General features: G+C 37.5%; 1 protein-coding gene across 1 annotated transcript in view; it reads left to right on the forward strand.

The window, feature by feature from the left end:
• The window catches only part of LOC107458436 (uncharacterized), a 15,534-nt gene extending 2,615 nt beyond the window's left edge, over positions 1 to 12,919 (forward strand). The window contains exons 2-3 of the mRNA XM_052252352.1: positions 1 to 222; positions 12,825 to 12,919. The exon at positions 1 to 222 is cut by the window's left edge and continues 1 nt beyond it. Coding sequence (XP_052108312.1) covers positions 1 to 222; positions 12,825 to 12,908 — 306 coding nt within the window. The 3' untranslated portion in view covers positions 12,909 to 12,919. The remainder of the gene's footprint in view (positions 223 to 12,824) is intronic.
• The last annotated feature ends 2,165 nt before the right edge of the window (positions 12,920 to 15,084 follow it).

The following is a 15,084-nucleotide window of genomic DNA, read 5'->3' on the forward strand; positions in this document are numbered from 1 at the left end:
ATATACTCAGTGAATGTGGATTACTACCAACAAAAAGTGACAGTATGGGGAATTTGCAACAAATATGATGTGCTAGAAACCGTAAGAAGCAAGAGAAAAGATGCTCGTTTTTGGAACCCTGAAGACAATCTTGAATTATTAGAGGATACAAAATCATCACCATCTTCACCAATAACAACTCTTCATCACAAAGATTTTAAGCGCTCTTTAACTTTGACTAAGGTTCGCTCTCTAAGTTTGAAAGCGTGGAAAAAAGTCTTCACTAGATCATATTCTTTCTAAAAATAACAAATTGATCATGTGGAATGTCATGACTTATCATTAAGTTGCTTGTCAAAAAATGAGTGTAAATTTTTAAATGGACATGTTCCACATTCATCATCTCATTTGTATATATTTGGAGGCATGCTGAAGAACTTTATTATTATCCTTTCATTGTTCCCTTTTAAATTTGATTTACATGTGATGTGATTTTGGTTTCTTCCCTAGGAAAAAAATATATATTGGGACTGATGTATAAATAATATAAGGATTGCAAATTTTATATATAATTTAATTTCAATACAATATTATTAATATAAAATAATTTTATACTTATATTTATATAAAATTTAATTTTAATGTACTATCAGTATAAACTAATTTTATACGTGTATTTAATTATGTAATATTATGTCAACAAAAATAGTTATTTTTTACATTAATCGTATGAATAATTATTGATAAAAAACTAATATAATTAAATAATTGTATAAAATATTTTATACTATTAGTATAAAACTAGTATTAAAATCAAACTCTCAAAATTTTTAATATTAAAATGTTAAAATAATTAGTATTTGTCTTAATCAATTTGAGTTTGTTAAGTAATCATCTCACTCGTCCACTTAAATAACTATTAGGAGTTAGAATCTCGCCTTGTGTATATAGCAATGCATTGGGTAGCGTTAAACTCTTAATAAATGGAGTATCAAAACATCGTTAGACTTGGAGGAGTTTCCGAATACGCGGGTACCCAATGACGGATCCAAAAAATTTTATTAGTGGGGCAATGCATATATATATATATATGACAATAATTTTTATAATTATACTTTATTATTATAAAATATAATTTGTTTTCAAAGTATCTAATAAATAAATTTAAATACTAAAATAGAAATTTAAATAGGTTTTATATTTTTTTTCATTATCAAATAATTAAATATTTTTCTTTTTATATATGTTATTAAACAATCATTTAACAATTCATCTCCTATATGATTACAAAATCGACTCTTTATAATATTTATAGCGAAAAAGATTTTTTTAATTAATGTTGTTGTTATGGCAAACCTAGAGCTAATTTAAAAAAAACCAATAAAAAATAATATATTTTTGAGTCTCAATTCATTTCTATAAAAATATTTTTTTATTTTAAAAACTAAGTCATTTGATTTCAGACAACATTTTCTTTTGTTTTATTTTTAATCTATTCTTTTTTTTATCTTTCTTCAACAATTGATTAGATTTTAAAATTTTACTATAAATTTTGATATAGACAATTTATAAAAGAAGTTCTTTCATAATATTTAATTACATAAACATACCAAAAGTCTAAAATTATTTATAAATATTCAAATAATTTAGATATTTATTTTTTATTAATATTAAGCTAAATATATTTAATGGAGTCAAAATTTAAATATCTTTTTTATAATAAAAAGATATTTAATGGAGTCAAATTTTAGCTCTTCATTATATTTATTTAATTTTTTTAATTTGTTAAGCATTGAGTTAGTAAATAAAAAATAATTTTATTTTAACATTATCTATAGTATATCCATTTCTAATGATAATGGATTCATCTACTAAAATTTAATTGATGTGTTTTATATTCGTGCTTTTATATATTCATTATTATTGATTAATGTTTATATTTTGGGTCCTTTTATTTCTTTCTTATATATGGGAGAGTGTGAACCAAGGAAAAAAATTTAGTGGGGTCAAATTTATTTGTTGAATAGGGCAAATATTTTTTTTCTATGTTCTACATGAAATTTTGTGAAATTCAACGGGGCAAGTGCCCCCACACAGTTAAATGTAATTCCGTCCCTGCGGGTATCCGACCTGTTCATACCTGAATAGAAAGGGTAATAACTTGACCCAAGTTGGGATAGATTTTGCTCAAAACAGGGTATATGGTCGGGTTTAGGGTGTACCCGCCCCGAATATATACATATAAACATTTTTTAGGAATTAGGATTTGCCTCACATCACAGATGATTCATAGCTTCAGTCTATACTCTATATCAATGCAAGATAAACTCAGTCATCCTCACCCAAAATTTTATTCTTTTCGGCTTCTTCACAAAAAAACTGCATAGCTCGCGTCATTTTGTTGCAGAGTCCATCGCCGCCTACCTATTTACAACTCCCATCTTCCTTCACAGCCAAGGACGGACCCACGTTTAATATAGAGGGGGCATTTGCCCCCACAATTTTTTTAAAATAATTAATACTTATATACATATATACCACTTATTATATTATATTTATCTCAAAATAAAATATAAATAGTTCTTTTGTATTTTATGTTAAAAAATATTTTGTTAATTTTAACACATAATAATTATATTGTTAAATTTGATTTAGTATGAAAAATAAATAAATACACTAAAAAAAAGTGATAATTAATTATATTATTGTTACGGTGGGTAACCGGAGATTAATTGGATGGATGGCGTTTGGTGGCCCAAGTATATGAAGGAGGAGGGCTTCGGATGGATCTGCAACTCGGGAGGCTCCGTCCGACTTGTGCTTGCGAGTGAATGGGGGGTGGTACCTGCAAAGACACTCCGATGCCTAAGTTAGCAAGAGTGTAAGCAGGTCTAGAGAGTATTGGGCTTAGAGATACCTGAGGGGTGTCAGTGTATTTATAGTGGTGAGCCAATAACCACCGTTGGAGTAGTGCCGTATCTTTTGGGTGTTAACCGTCCCATTATCTTAGGGAGGTTAAGATATGGCTTGATGAAGCGGTTAGAGAGATTTTAGGGGCGGTTACTCATTTGAATGAGTGTTTATCTGCCAACTAATCTCGTGCCCGACTTCTTTAGAGCAGGTCGTGGTCAACACCGACTTCTTATATGAAGGCCGGTGCTTAGCTAGGCTTAATTCTTCGGATCAGGCCTTTTATTTGGGCTGTCCGTTAAGGAAGTATTGAGGACTTTGGTAACGGTGCAATCTTATTAATGACTGCTCCGCTTTTACCATTATGCCCCTTAGCATGTTTATAACTACTTTCCCTCTCTTTCATTTTTCCGTTTCTGTAATCTTTCAAACTTCTTCTTTCTTGGTTCGTGCTGTGCTCATACGTACTATACTTTCGGGCTTCGGAGACTTCTGCTTCCTTATTTTCAGAAAAAGGTTAGTCTCTTCCTCTTCTTTGCATGACTTGATTTTGTAGAGGGATTAGTTTTGTAGATTTTGCTTGGCTCTTTTTCCCTTTTCTAGAGACCTTTTTCATTTTTTCTTTTTCCTTTTCCCTTTTGTAAGTTTTCTTTGTTTACCTTTAGAGAAAGAAAATGACCTCCGTAGATTGGGTTGACGTTACAGTTCTAGGGGAAGAGCCTTTGGTTGATGCGGAGTTCATTACTCACCTTCGCACCCATCATCGGCTCTGCACTTTGGAGGAGGACGAGCCAAAATATGAACTGATAATCCCGGGTCCGGAAGACCGGGTTTGTTTTGGGAGGGTTAATGAGGCGGCCCCTCATTTTTTCTTTATGTATGAATGTATGATCACCCGCTTGGGTGTTTTTCTTCCTTTCTCGGATTTCGAGATATCTGTTTTGCACCACTGTAGAGTTGCCCCTACTCAACTTCACCCCAATTCTTGGGGTTTTTTGAAGATCTATCAGTTTATTAGCCATGCTCTGGACTTTCCGACCTCTCTGAGGATTTTCTTCTTTCTTTTTCATATGACTAAACCCTTTAGTGGGCTAAACAACAAACAGCAGTGGGTATCCTTCCGCGCCATACAAGGTCGGAGGATTTTCACCCTTTTCGACGAATCTTTTCATGACTTCAAAAACTACTTTTTCAAAGTTCAAGCCGTAGAGGGTCACCACCCCTTCTTCCTTGATGAGCACTCTTCCCCTCGCTTCCCCCTTTATTGGCTGGAGGCCTCCCCTTGCGAGAAGTATGGTCTAGATGATCTAGACGAGGTGGAGGCGGCCATTGTGGGATTTTTCCGAGAAGCGTGGGGGAGGGCCCCATACTTGGATACTAGGAAAATCCTCCAGGGAACACCGACTTTTGTTCAATCTCACCTAGGTAGTGCATGCATTCCTTATTTCCGAGTTGTTTCTGCCGACTTGTGTTTTACCGACTTGTAACTTTTGTTAGTTGTTTCTTTTGTAGACATGGCAAAGAAGAATGCTCAGGAGTCCTACCAGAGGGTCCAGGAGGCTAAAGCGAAGTCCCGGGCTAGGTCCGGTGGTGCCAGGGCAATCACCTCTCCTCCTCCTCCTCCTCCTCCTCCTAAGACTGTGGGTACTCCCTCTCAACCTATTATAATTTCTTCCTCAAGTTTGTCTCGACCACTCCCTTCCGCCTAACTTCTTTCCGAGCCAGAGAAGAAGAAGCGCAAGACTTCAGAGTCTGGCTCTTCTTGGGATGGTGGGGTTAAGGCGGATGCTCTTGCATTCGTCCGAAAGAACATCTATCCTTTTATAAATATGGATGATGTTTCTGTTCGGAACCACCTCACCACTCTGGCCGAGGAGAGTTTTAGGGCGGCGGGTGTTTGTGGCAAACTTTTGGACATCTTTGAGAAGACTCCCCTCAGCTCTTTGGGGGCAACCTCGAAGGTTGAGGAGTTGGAGGGGAGGCTTCTTGTTTTTCAAAAACATGAGAGGGAGTTGAAGGAGGAGAGAGATAAATTGAGGGAGGAGAGAGATAACCTCAGGGAGAAGGAGAGCTAGCTGCAAGCCCAATGTACTATGGAGGCGAATTTGAGGAAGGCAGCCCAGGAAAGTTACCAAAGTTTATTTAGAGATATGGTGGCTGTGAGGAAGGATTTGATGAACTCTCGAAACGCTTATGCCGAGTTGGAGGACTCTATTGCCGATGGGGCCGAGGAGTCTTGGAGAATTTTCCTGGAGCAAGTCAGAGTTATCGCTCCCGACTTGGATCTTTCTCCTCTACATCCTGACAAGGTAGTTATTGATGGCGCCATCGTTGATCCTCCTGTCCCCGAGATTGTTTCTGAGTCAAACCTGAAGACTCGGGGGCAGAGGATTATTGAGTTTCCTCCTCGTTCCCAAGATGCTCCGAGTTCTTCAACCGTTGCTCCGACTTCCTCTTCAGCTTCTCTTCCTGGTCCTGGTGGCGCTCCTCCTGAGTCTGGCGGTGGTGATTCCTCTACTCCTCTGAAAAGATGACTTTATTTTTTATGGCTATATGGGGGCCCAGCCTGTGGGTCCCCCCTTTTTTAAACTTATTTGTGTTGGTGGTTGTGAGAACGATTTCTTTTGGCCTTTTAAGGCCGTAAACAAAATATTCCTGCCGAGTGCCCTTTTTAAACAAGGGTGTAGAAAAATAAATGCCCTTTTTTGGATAAGGGTTCTAAGTTATCTTGTGCGTGCATGCTTTTCTGTTTTCGATATTTCAAACCCTCTTGATCTTTTTGGAAAAACCTTTTTGTTGGCTTGCATTATTTTCTCGAGCCTTTTTCGTTCAAGGGCTTTTATGCAGCCTTTAAACTTTTTCCAGGTTTTCCAATCTCTTTTTGTTATCCTTTATACTCAGCTTTGCTTTAGTGAGTTTTTATGACTTAGGTTATTTTTGTGATGCGTTTTTTCTTCTACTCGGAGTACTTCCGAGTTCGTTTTACTCGGGTTCTCGTTTCGACTTAAGAGTCGGATCGTTCCCGAGTTTTTACGATCAGCTCATATAACCTCTTTACGCCGACTTGTACCTCGTCGTTTTATCCTGACGACCATCTAGGTCGGTTCATGGGATTTTCACGTTTTGTCGAGCTTAAGTCGGCGCGTTTCGTAGAAAAACTTAGAAAAATAAAGAAGGATATTGTAAGAGATATTGTAAATGAAAAAGATCTTTATTAATTGGGAAGGTACCTTCTTGCTACTAAGGGTTTTGATAGCCTATTTTTCCTTAGTCTCTACTATGATGCCTCGTTAAAAACCCATCTCCAGAAAAAACCCTTTTTTTGGGAAAAAATCGCGAAGTTGGGAAAAGAGTACATCAGGGAGTAGAGTTCGCTTTTAACTGTAGTACCTTTTCATATTACAAGCATGCCACGACCTTGGTAGCTCGGTGCCATTCAGGTCGGTTACTTTATAATAACCTTTCCCTAATACTTCCTTGATTTTGTATGGCCCCTTCCAATTTGCGGCGAGCTTTCCTTCTCCTGATTTGTTGACTCCAATGTCGTTTCTGATTAAGACCAAGTCGTCTAGGGCAAATGTTCTTCGAATGACTTTCTTGTTGTACCTGGCAGTCATCCTTTGTTTCAATGCCGCTTCTTTTATTTGGGCACCTTCTCGGACTTCGGGGAGCAAGTCGAGCTCCTCTTTGTGCCTTTGTATGTTTCCGACCTCATCATGGAGAATTACCCTTGGGCTTTGCTCATTGATTTCTATTGGAATCATGGCTTCTACGCCATAGACTAATCTGAAGGGTGTTTCTCCTGTGGCGGATTGGGGGGTTGTCCTATAAGCCCATAGCACCTGAGGGAGCTCTTCAGCCCAAGCTCCCTTTGCTTCCTGTAGTCTCTTCTTTAGTCCTGCCAGTATGACCTTGTTAGCTGCCTCGGCCTGCCCATTGGCTTGTGGGTGTTCCACCGAGGTGAATTGGTGCTTGATTTTTAGACTGGCTACTAGACTTCTGAAGGTGGCATCGGTAAACTGGGTTCCATTGTCTGTAGTGATGGAATAAGGTATTCCATACCTTGTGATGATGTTTTTGTAGAGGAATTTGCGACTTCTTTGAGCGGTGATAGTGGCTAATGGTTCTGCTTCTATCCACTTTGTGAAGTAATCTATTCCCACGATCAAGTATTTGACTTGTCCTGGTGCTTGGGGAAAAGGACCTAACAAATCCATTCCCCATTTTGCAAAAGGCCAGGGAGAAGTGATACTGATGAGCTCTTCTGGTGGAGCTACGTGGAAATTTGCATGCATCTGACATGGTTGGCATTTTTTTCACAAAGTCTGTGGCATCTCTCTGCAAGGTCGGCCAATAGAATCCTACTCGGATTACTTTTCTGGCCAGCGACCTTGCTCCGAGATGGTTTCCGCAGATCCCACTATGTACTTCCTCCAACACCTCGGTGGTTCTTGAGGTCGGTACGCACTTTAGCAATGGCGTTGATATCCCTCTTCTGTAAAGGACATTTCTCACCAAAGTATAATGTTGTGCTTCCCTTCGGATCTTTTTAGCTTCTTTCTCCTCCTTAGTGAGGATGTCGAATTTTAGGTATTCGACTAAGGGATTCATCCATCCGAGGTTTAAACCGACTACCTCAAGCACCTCTTGTTCATCTTCTGTTTTTGATACCGAGGGCTCTTGGAGGGTTTCTTGAATCAGGCTTCTGTTGTTTCCTCCTGGTTTGGTGCTTGCTAACTTGGATAGGGCATCTGCTCTGCTATTTAGATCCCGAGTTATGTGTTTAACCTCGGTTTCTGCAAAGCGCCCGAGGTGCTCCAAGGTTTTTTCCAAGTACCTCTTCATATTAGGGTCCTTTGCCTGATATTCTCCGCTTATTTGGGAGGTCACCACCTGTGAGTCGCTGTAAATCATCACCTTTGTAGCACCAACTTCTTCTGCTAACTTTAATCCGGCGATCAAGGCTTCATATTCTGCCTGCTTGTTTGAAGCCGGAAATTCAAATTCTAAGGAGACCTCTATCTGGGTTCCTCTTTCATCTACCAATATTATACCTGCGCCGCTCCCTGTTTTGTTGGAGGATCCGTCAACATAGAGTTCCCATGTAGTCGGCTTTTCCTCTTGATCTCCTGCGTATTCTGCCACAAAGTCGGCGAGGCATTGGGCTTTAATTGCTGTCCGAGTTTCATATGTCAGATCGAACTCAGAGAGCTCTATTGCCCATTGAACCATTCTGCCTGCAACATCCGTCTTTTGGAGGATTTGCTTCATGGGCTGGTTCGTGCGGACCCTTATTGTGTGAGCTTGAAAGTAAGGTCGTAGCCTTCGTGAGGCTATCACTAAGGAGTAGGCAAACTTTTCTAGTTTGTGGTACCTTAGTTCAGGGCCTTGTAGGACCTTACTGATGAAATAGACCGGGTGTTGTCCGACCTCGTCTTCTCTTATCAGGGCTGATGAGACAGCCCTGTTTGCTACGGATAGGTATAGGACGAGGTCTTTTCCCGGTATTGGTCGGGTTAAGATAGGAGGTTGGCTTAAGAATTTTTTGAACTCTTGGAACGCCTCCTCGCATTCTGGAGTCCATTCGAATTGGCATCCCTTCCTTAATAAGGAAAATAGCGGGAGGGACTTTAATGCTGATCCTGCCAAAAATCTGGAGAGGGCTGCAAGTCGGCCATTGAGCTGTTGGACCTCTCTCAAACAAGTCGGGCTTTTCATTTCTAGGATGGCTCTGCATTTGTCGGGATTGGCCTCAATCCCTCTTTGTGTTAGCATGAATCCTAGAAATTTCCCTGCTTCCATCGCGAAGGCGCACTTTGCGGGATTTAGTCTCATCCCATGCAACCTTATAGTGTTGAAGACTTGTGAGAGGTCGGATAAGAGGTCGACTTCGTGCTTGGTTTTTACTAACATGTCGTCGACGTATACTTCCATTAGGCTCCCTAGATGGGGGGAAAACACTTTATTCATCAGCCTTTGATACGTGGCTCCTGCATTCTTTAGTCCGAATGGCATGACCACGTAGCAATAGTTGGCTTTGGGTGTGATGAATGATGTTTTCTCCTGGTCGGGTCCATGCATCGGGATTTGGTTATATCCCGAGTAGGCGTCCATGAATGATAAGTATTGGTACCCCGAGCTGGAGTCCACCAGGGTATCAATACTCGGGAGGGGATAAGGGTCCTTAGGACATGCCTTATTCAAGTCGGTATAGTCGACACACATTCTCCATTTACCATTCTGTTTTTTGACTAGCACTACATTGGCTATCCATGTTGGGTACTTGACCTCTCTAATAAAGCCGGCTTCCAGGAGCGCTGTACTTGGTCTTCTACTATTAGAGCTCGTTCCGGGCCGAGCTTGCGTCTTCTTTGTTGTACAGGTCGGGACCCGGGGTAAACCGAGAGTCTGTGGGACATGAGTTCGGGATCGATCCCGGGCATGTCAGAAGCCTTCCATGTGAAGAGGTCAGAATTAGCTCTTAGGAGTTCACCCAACCTTTGTTTTAGGGTTTCCCCTAGGTTGGCTCCTATGTAAGTGTTTTTTTCTTCCTCCTCACTGACTTGTATCTCCTCGGTTTTTCCTCCCGGTTGGGGTCGCAGCTCTTCTCTGGTCCTTGTGCCGCCTAGCTCTATGGTGTGGACTTCTTTGCCCTTTCCTCTCAGATTTAGGCTTTCGTTGTAGCACTTTCTCGCCAATTTTTGATCTCCCCTCACCGTTGCTATTCCTCCTGGAGTCGGGAATTTCATGCAAAGGTGGGGAGTGGATACCACTGCTCCAAGGCGATTAAGGGTAGTCCTGCCAATTAAGGCATTGTAGGCTGACCCTTCATCGATGACTATGAAGTCTATGCTCAGAGTCCTTGATTTTTCCCCTCTTCCAAAAGTGGTGTGAAGGGGCAAGAATCCTAGTGGTTTTATCGGCGTATCCCCTAATCCATATAGGGTGTCGGGGTAGGCTCTCAACTCTTTTTCATCTAACCCTAGCTTGTCGAAGGCGGGCTTGAAGAGGATATCCGCCGAGCTTCCTTGGTCTACTAGGGTTCTGTGGAGATGGGCGTTGGCTAGGATCATAGTTATCACCACGGGATCATCGTGCCCGGGGATTATCCCTTGCCCATCTTCTTTTGTGAACGAGATAGTGGGGAGGTCGGGTGACTCCTCTCCGACCTGGTATACTCTTTTGAGATGTCTTTTGCGAGAAGATTTGGTGATTCCACCTCCCGCAAATCCTCCCGAGATCATGTGGATATGTCTCTCTGGGGTTTGTGGTGGTGGATCTCTTCTATCCATATCATCTCGCTTTCTCTTTCCGTGACTGTCCGACCTTTCCATGAGATATCTATCAAGCCGACCTTCTCTGGCCAGCTTTTCTATCACATTCTTAAGGTCGTAACAGTCATTAGTGGAGTGACCATATATTTTATGGTACTCTCAATAATCGCTGCGGCTTCCCCCTTTTTTATTTTTAATAGGTCTAGGGGGTGGCAGCCTTTCAGTGTGGCAAATCTCTCTGTATACATCCACTATAGAAGTTTTTAGAGGAGTATAAGAGTGATACTTCCTGGGTCTCTCGAGACCGAGTTCTTCCTTTCTTTTGACTTCCCTTTCCTTCTCCTTAGGTGAAGGAGGGGGTCCAGGTCGCCAACTCAGGTCCCTTAATTTTGCATTCTCTTCCATATTGATGTACTTTTCAGCCCTTTCTTGTACATCACTTAGAGAAACGGGGTGTCTTTTAGATATGGACTGTGAGAAGGGACCTTCTCTAAGTCCATTGACTAACCCCATTATGACTGCCTCTGTGGGCAAGTCTTGGATCTCTAAACATGCTTTGTTGAACCTTTCCATATAGGCTCGCAGAGATTCTCCGACCTCCTGTTTTATTCCCAGGAGGCTCGGTGCATGTTTTACCTTGTCTTTCTGAATTGAGAACCTCATCAAAAACTTCCTTGAGAGGTCTTCAAAGCTAGTGATTGATCTCGGGGGGAGGCTATCGAACCACTTCATCGCTGCTTTTGACAAAGTGGTCGGGAAAGCCTTGCATCTCGTAGCGTCGGAGGCATCAGCCAGATACATCCGACTTTTGAAGTTGCTTAGATGATGCTTTGGATCCGTGGTCCCATCATAGAGGTCCATATCAGGGCTTTTGAAGTTCCTCGGAACTTTTGCCCTCATTATGTCCTCGCTGAAAGGATCTTCGCCGCCCAAAAGTTAGTCTTCTTGTTCGTCGCGGGAGTTGTGACTCTTGAGGGAGGATTCTAGCTGTAAGAGTTTTCTTTCTAACTCTTTTCGCCGCTCCATCTCCTCTTTAAGGTACCTTTCAGTTTCCCTTTGTTTCTCCCGCTCCTGCTCCAATTGTTCCAGGCGACTGTGGACTAATCCCATTAATTCAGCTACGTGGGATGGTCCGCCTTTTTCTGATTCGCGCCCGTCTGAGGAATTTACCTTCGGGTTCTTCACTCCGGAGGTACCCTCTCTGTGTTGATTGTTATCTTCCTGGTGTTGGGCCAGGTCTTCATTGTCATTACCCATGTCTAGATTCTCTTGTTCAGAATCTGTTTCCACATGTCCTTCTTCGTGGGATCTGTCCGCCATTAATGGATGATCTCTCGGGTCCCCGGCAATGGCGCCAATGTTACGGTGGGTAACCGGAGATTAATTGGATGGATGGCGTTTGGTGGCCCAAGTATATGAAGGAGGAGGGCTTCGGATGGATCTGCAACTCGGGAGGCTCCGTCCGACTTGTGCTTGCGAGTGAATGGGGGGTGGTACCTGCAAAGACACTCCGATGCCTAAGTTAGCAAGAGTGTAAGCAGGTCTAGAGAGTATTGGGCTTAGAGATACCTGAGGGGTGTCAGTGTACTTATAGTGGAGAGCCAATAACCACCGTTGAAGTAGTGCCGTATCTTTAGGGTGTTAACCGTCCCTATTATCTTGGGGAGGTTAAGATATGGCTTTATGAAGCGGTTAGAGAGATTTTAGGGGCGGTTACTCATTTGAATGAGTGTTTACCTGCCAGCTAATCTCATATCCGACTTCTTCAGACCAAGTCGTGGTTGACACCGACTTCTTAAGTGGAGGTCGGTGCTTCGCTAGGCTTAATCCTTTGGATTAGGCCTTTTATTTGGACCTGGGCCTTTGATATTGGGCCAGGGTATGAACAATTATATTAGTTAATTAATTAATAAATAAATTAAAACTTAGTTTTCTAATTAAATACAACTTAAATTATTAGTGATTTTTTAAAAATTGTTTAAGATAAAAAAATATATTATCTATGTATTAATATACTGTAATTATTTTGGTTAAAAAATTTATTTATACTATAAAAATTATAATAAGTAGATTTGACAAATAAGTAAAATAATTGTTTAAAAATATATATGTAATTATTTTGGTTAAAAAATTATTTATACTATAAAAATAATAATAAGTAGATTTGACAATTAAATATGAGATAATAAAAAGTAAAATAATTGTTTAAAAATATATATATAAATAATATTTAGTCATGTTAAAAATAAAAAAAGTCCTTATAAATATTTTTTGTTATTTTAAATATTAAACTATGTGTATAAAATTATATTTTTATTATTTTAAATATTATAATAATGATTGTGTGTATATTTCTAGTTTTTATCAATATGTATTAGATAGTTCTAATTTTAAATTTTGAATATATCTAAACCAATTTAGATTGGTCAAGTGATCAACTTAGTCATCCGCTTAAGTAAGTATTGAGGGTTCGAATTCTGTTTCGTATGTATAGCAAATCGTTTTCAGCCAATTGTAGATTTTTAAATGAAATTCAAATTCATGACGGATTTGTCCTTAACTTGTTGAGTATTGTGGGAAGCAAAAAAAATATCTATACCTAAATTTTATTATATTTTTGTCCCCATTACTAAATTTTTCTGGGTCCGTCACTGTTCACAGCTTATGTCATCATCGCTGCTCATCCCGTTACCGTCGCTGTTGAGCCTGTCGCCACCTTTCTCCTGTCGAGTCCCTTTTTTCTAGGTAAATTTTTCTCTCTCTCTCTCTTTCTCTCTCTCATTATGAGTCTGTTAAATTCTTCTCTTCTTCTTCCACAGACTTATCACTTAGTCGCCTTCGCTATGAGCCTGAACGTTGCCGTTGCAATTTCATCTGAGTCTGTCACCGAATAAAATATAATTTTTATTCAAGTTAAAAATAGACATGCATGAGATCATTTTTGCATGTAATCTCTGAATTTTCTCATCCAAATTTGATCTATGTGGTTGAGTATTTTAGTATGGAATCATCATGGTTTTGTTGTGACACTAATGTGATAAAAATTTCGGTAATTTCATAACTAATATATGAGATAGACCAGATTATAAAAGTAATAAGAGAAATAACATTCAGATTTGCGCGTAAAATTTATAAGAGGTTATCTCAGGAAAATATATATTTATAACCTAAGTACGTAGAAGATTGTTAGAAAATTATTATTTCTTAATATATCAATTATAATCATAAATTAAGTAATTTCACATTAAATGACTTATACAACGGTGATCTCATTTATTGTCATAAATGTTGAATTAAATAAGTCATTATTACTTTTGATTTAGATAAATGAGATTAAAATCATAGATATTATTTTATTTGAGTTTTAGGGTTTATTGAGTGTCACACTCAAATATAAATAATGACTTTAGAATTTTGGTCTCCAACATATCAAACTCGCATTCGTAGCTCTTTTCCCACAGTAAAATTAAGATTCAGCCCTATCAAAAATACAGAAGATTTTAGTTGACGAAGATCAAAGAACCACAAGAGCCAAACTCTCTGATCTCAATCATACTCTTGAATAAAGAGACGCTTCCACGCTCTTAGTTATATTTTTTAATGAGTTAATATGAATGATCTTGAGGTTGAGAAATCTTAAAATTTTCAACAAAAAATAAAAATTTTATTCAATCAAATGATAATAAATAATTTTATTGAATTAAATTATATTAATGTGATCATTGGATGATAAAGAATGCTATAAAAATAAATAAATAATATTTTAAGAGTATAGAAATATTAAATTGTTATTTCAATTTACTTTTTTAATCAACGATAATAAATATCTTAAATTAATTAAATTTTTACAAAAATTATACACCTAAAACTATTTCATTTTTTCAAAAATCTTTTGATAATACAATGGTTTAATGAGAGGTTGACTATTGAGAATTGAGTATAATATTTTTAAATTCGTATTTTCAATAAAAAATATACTTAGTTCTATCCATTCTAAATAATTCTATATTTACTATTACTTATCTATCTAAATAATTCTATATTATTTTTATATGAAAAAAATTTAAAATATATTTATTCTATTTCAAAAATTAATATTCATATTTAACTTAGAATTCCAACAAATATGACAAAAATATTATATTTTGTAGTTAAAAAATTAAAGTAAAATATCTATAAATATATTTTTGTACTATAGCTTTAGATTTTTCAAAAAAATTTGGCAAGTTAATGGAATCAAATCATATTTCTATAACATATATAAGAATGTATATTACACATAAATAAAAAAAATTAGGTATAGTAAGAACAAATACATAAATTAAAATAAAATTTAGAAAAATAAGAACCAATAAAATATTGAAGGCAAGAAATATAAATAGAAGAGAAATAAAATTATTAAATGAAAGAGAAATAATTTAATAAATTTTATGTGTATATAAAAGAAGAATAAAAAGAAGATATACATACAGTGCTTTATTTAATTTAGCAAAATTTATGGGAATAAACACATAGAATAAGAGAATAAAAAATGATAATAAAAAGAAACTAAACATCTGAATTAATATCAAAAAATAAAAAATAATAAAATAATGATAATCTATCATAATCTTAATCTTTTAATATAATTAATTAATAATAATATAATTAGTCTACCATAATCAATTTTGTTACTCACTTTAACCTTATTATTCATTTATTGTATGTAAAAAAATATATAATGTCACACTTATTTTTAAAAAGATGAAACTCTTCAAATACACGGTATAATATATAATTTAAGAACAATAAAATAAAAATATCTAGAATTTTATAATAGTATTTGAAATTTTTAACGACGATAATACAAAGTAAATCGACCAAATGAATTCAATAGTTATCCTTTGCACATCTTATTTAAATTTGAATCTTAAAATTTACT

Source organism: Arachis duranensis, chromosome 7 (genome assembly GCF_000817695.3).
Source record: "Arachis duranensis cultivar V14167 chromosome 7, aradu.V14167.gnm2.J7QH, whole genome shotgun sequence".
Classification (NCBI taxonomy): domain Eukaryota; kingdom Viridiplantae; phylum Streptophyta; class Magnoliopsida; order Fabales; family Fabaceae; genus Arachis; species Arachis duranensis.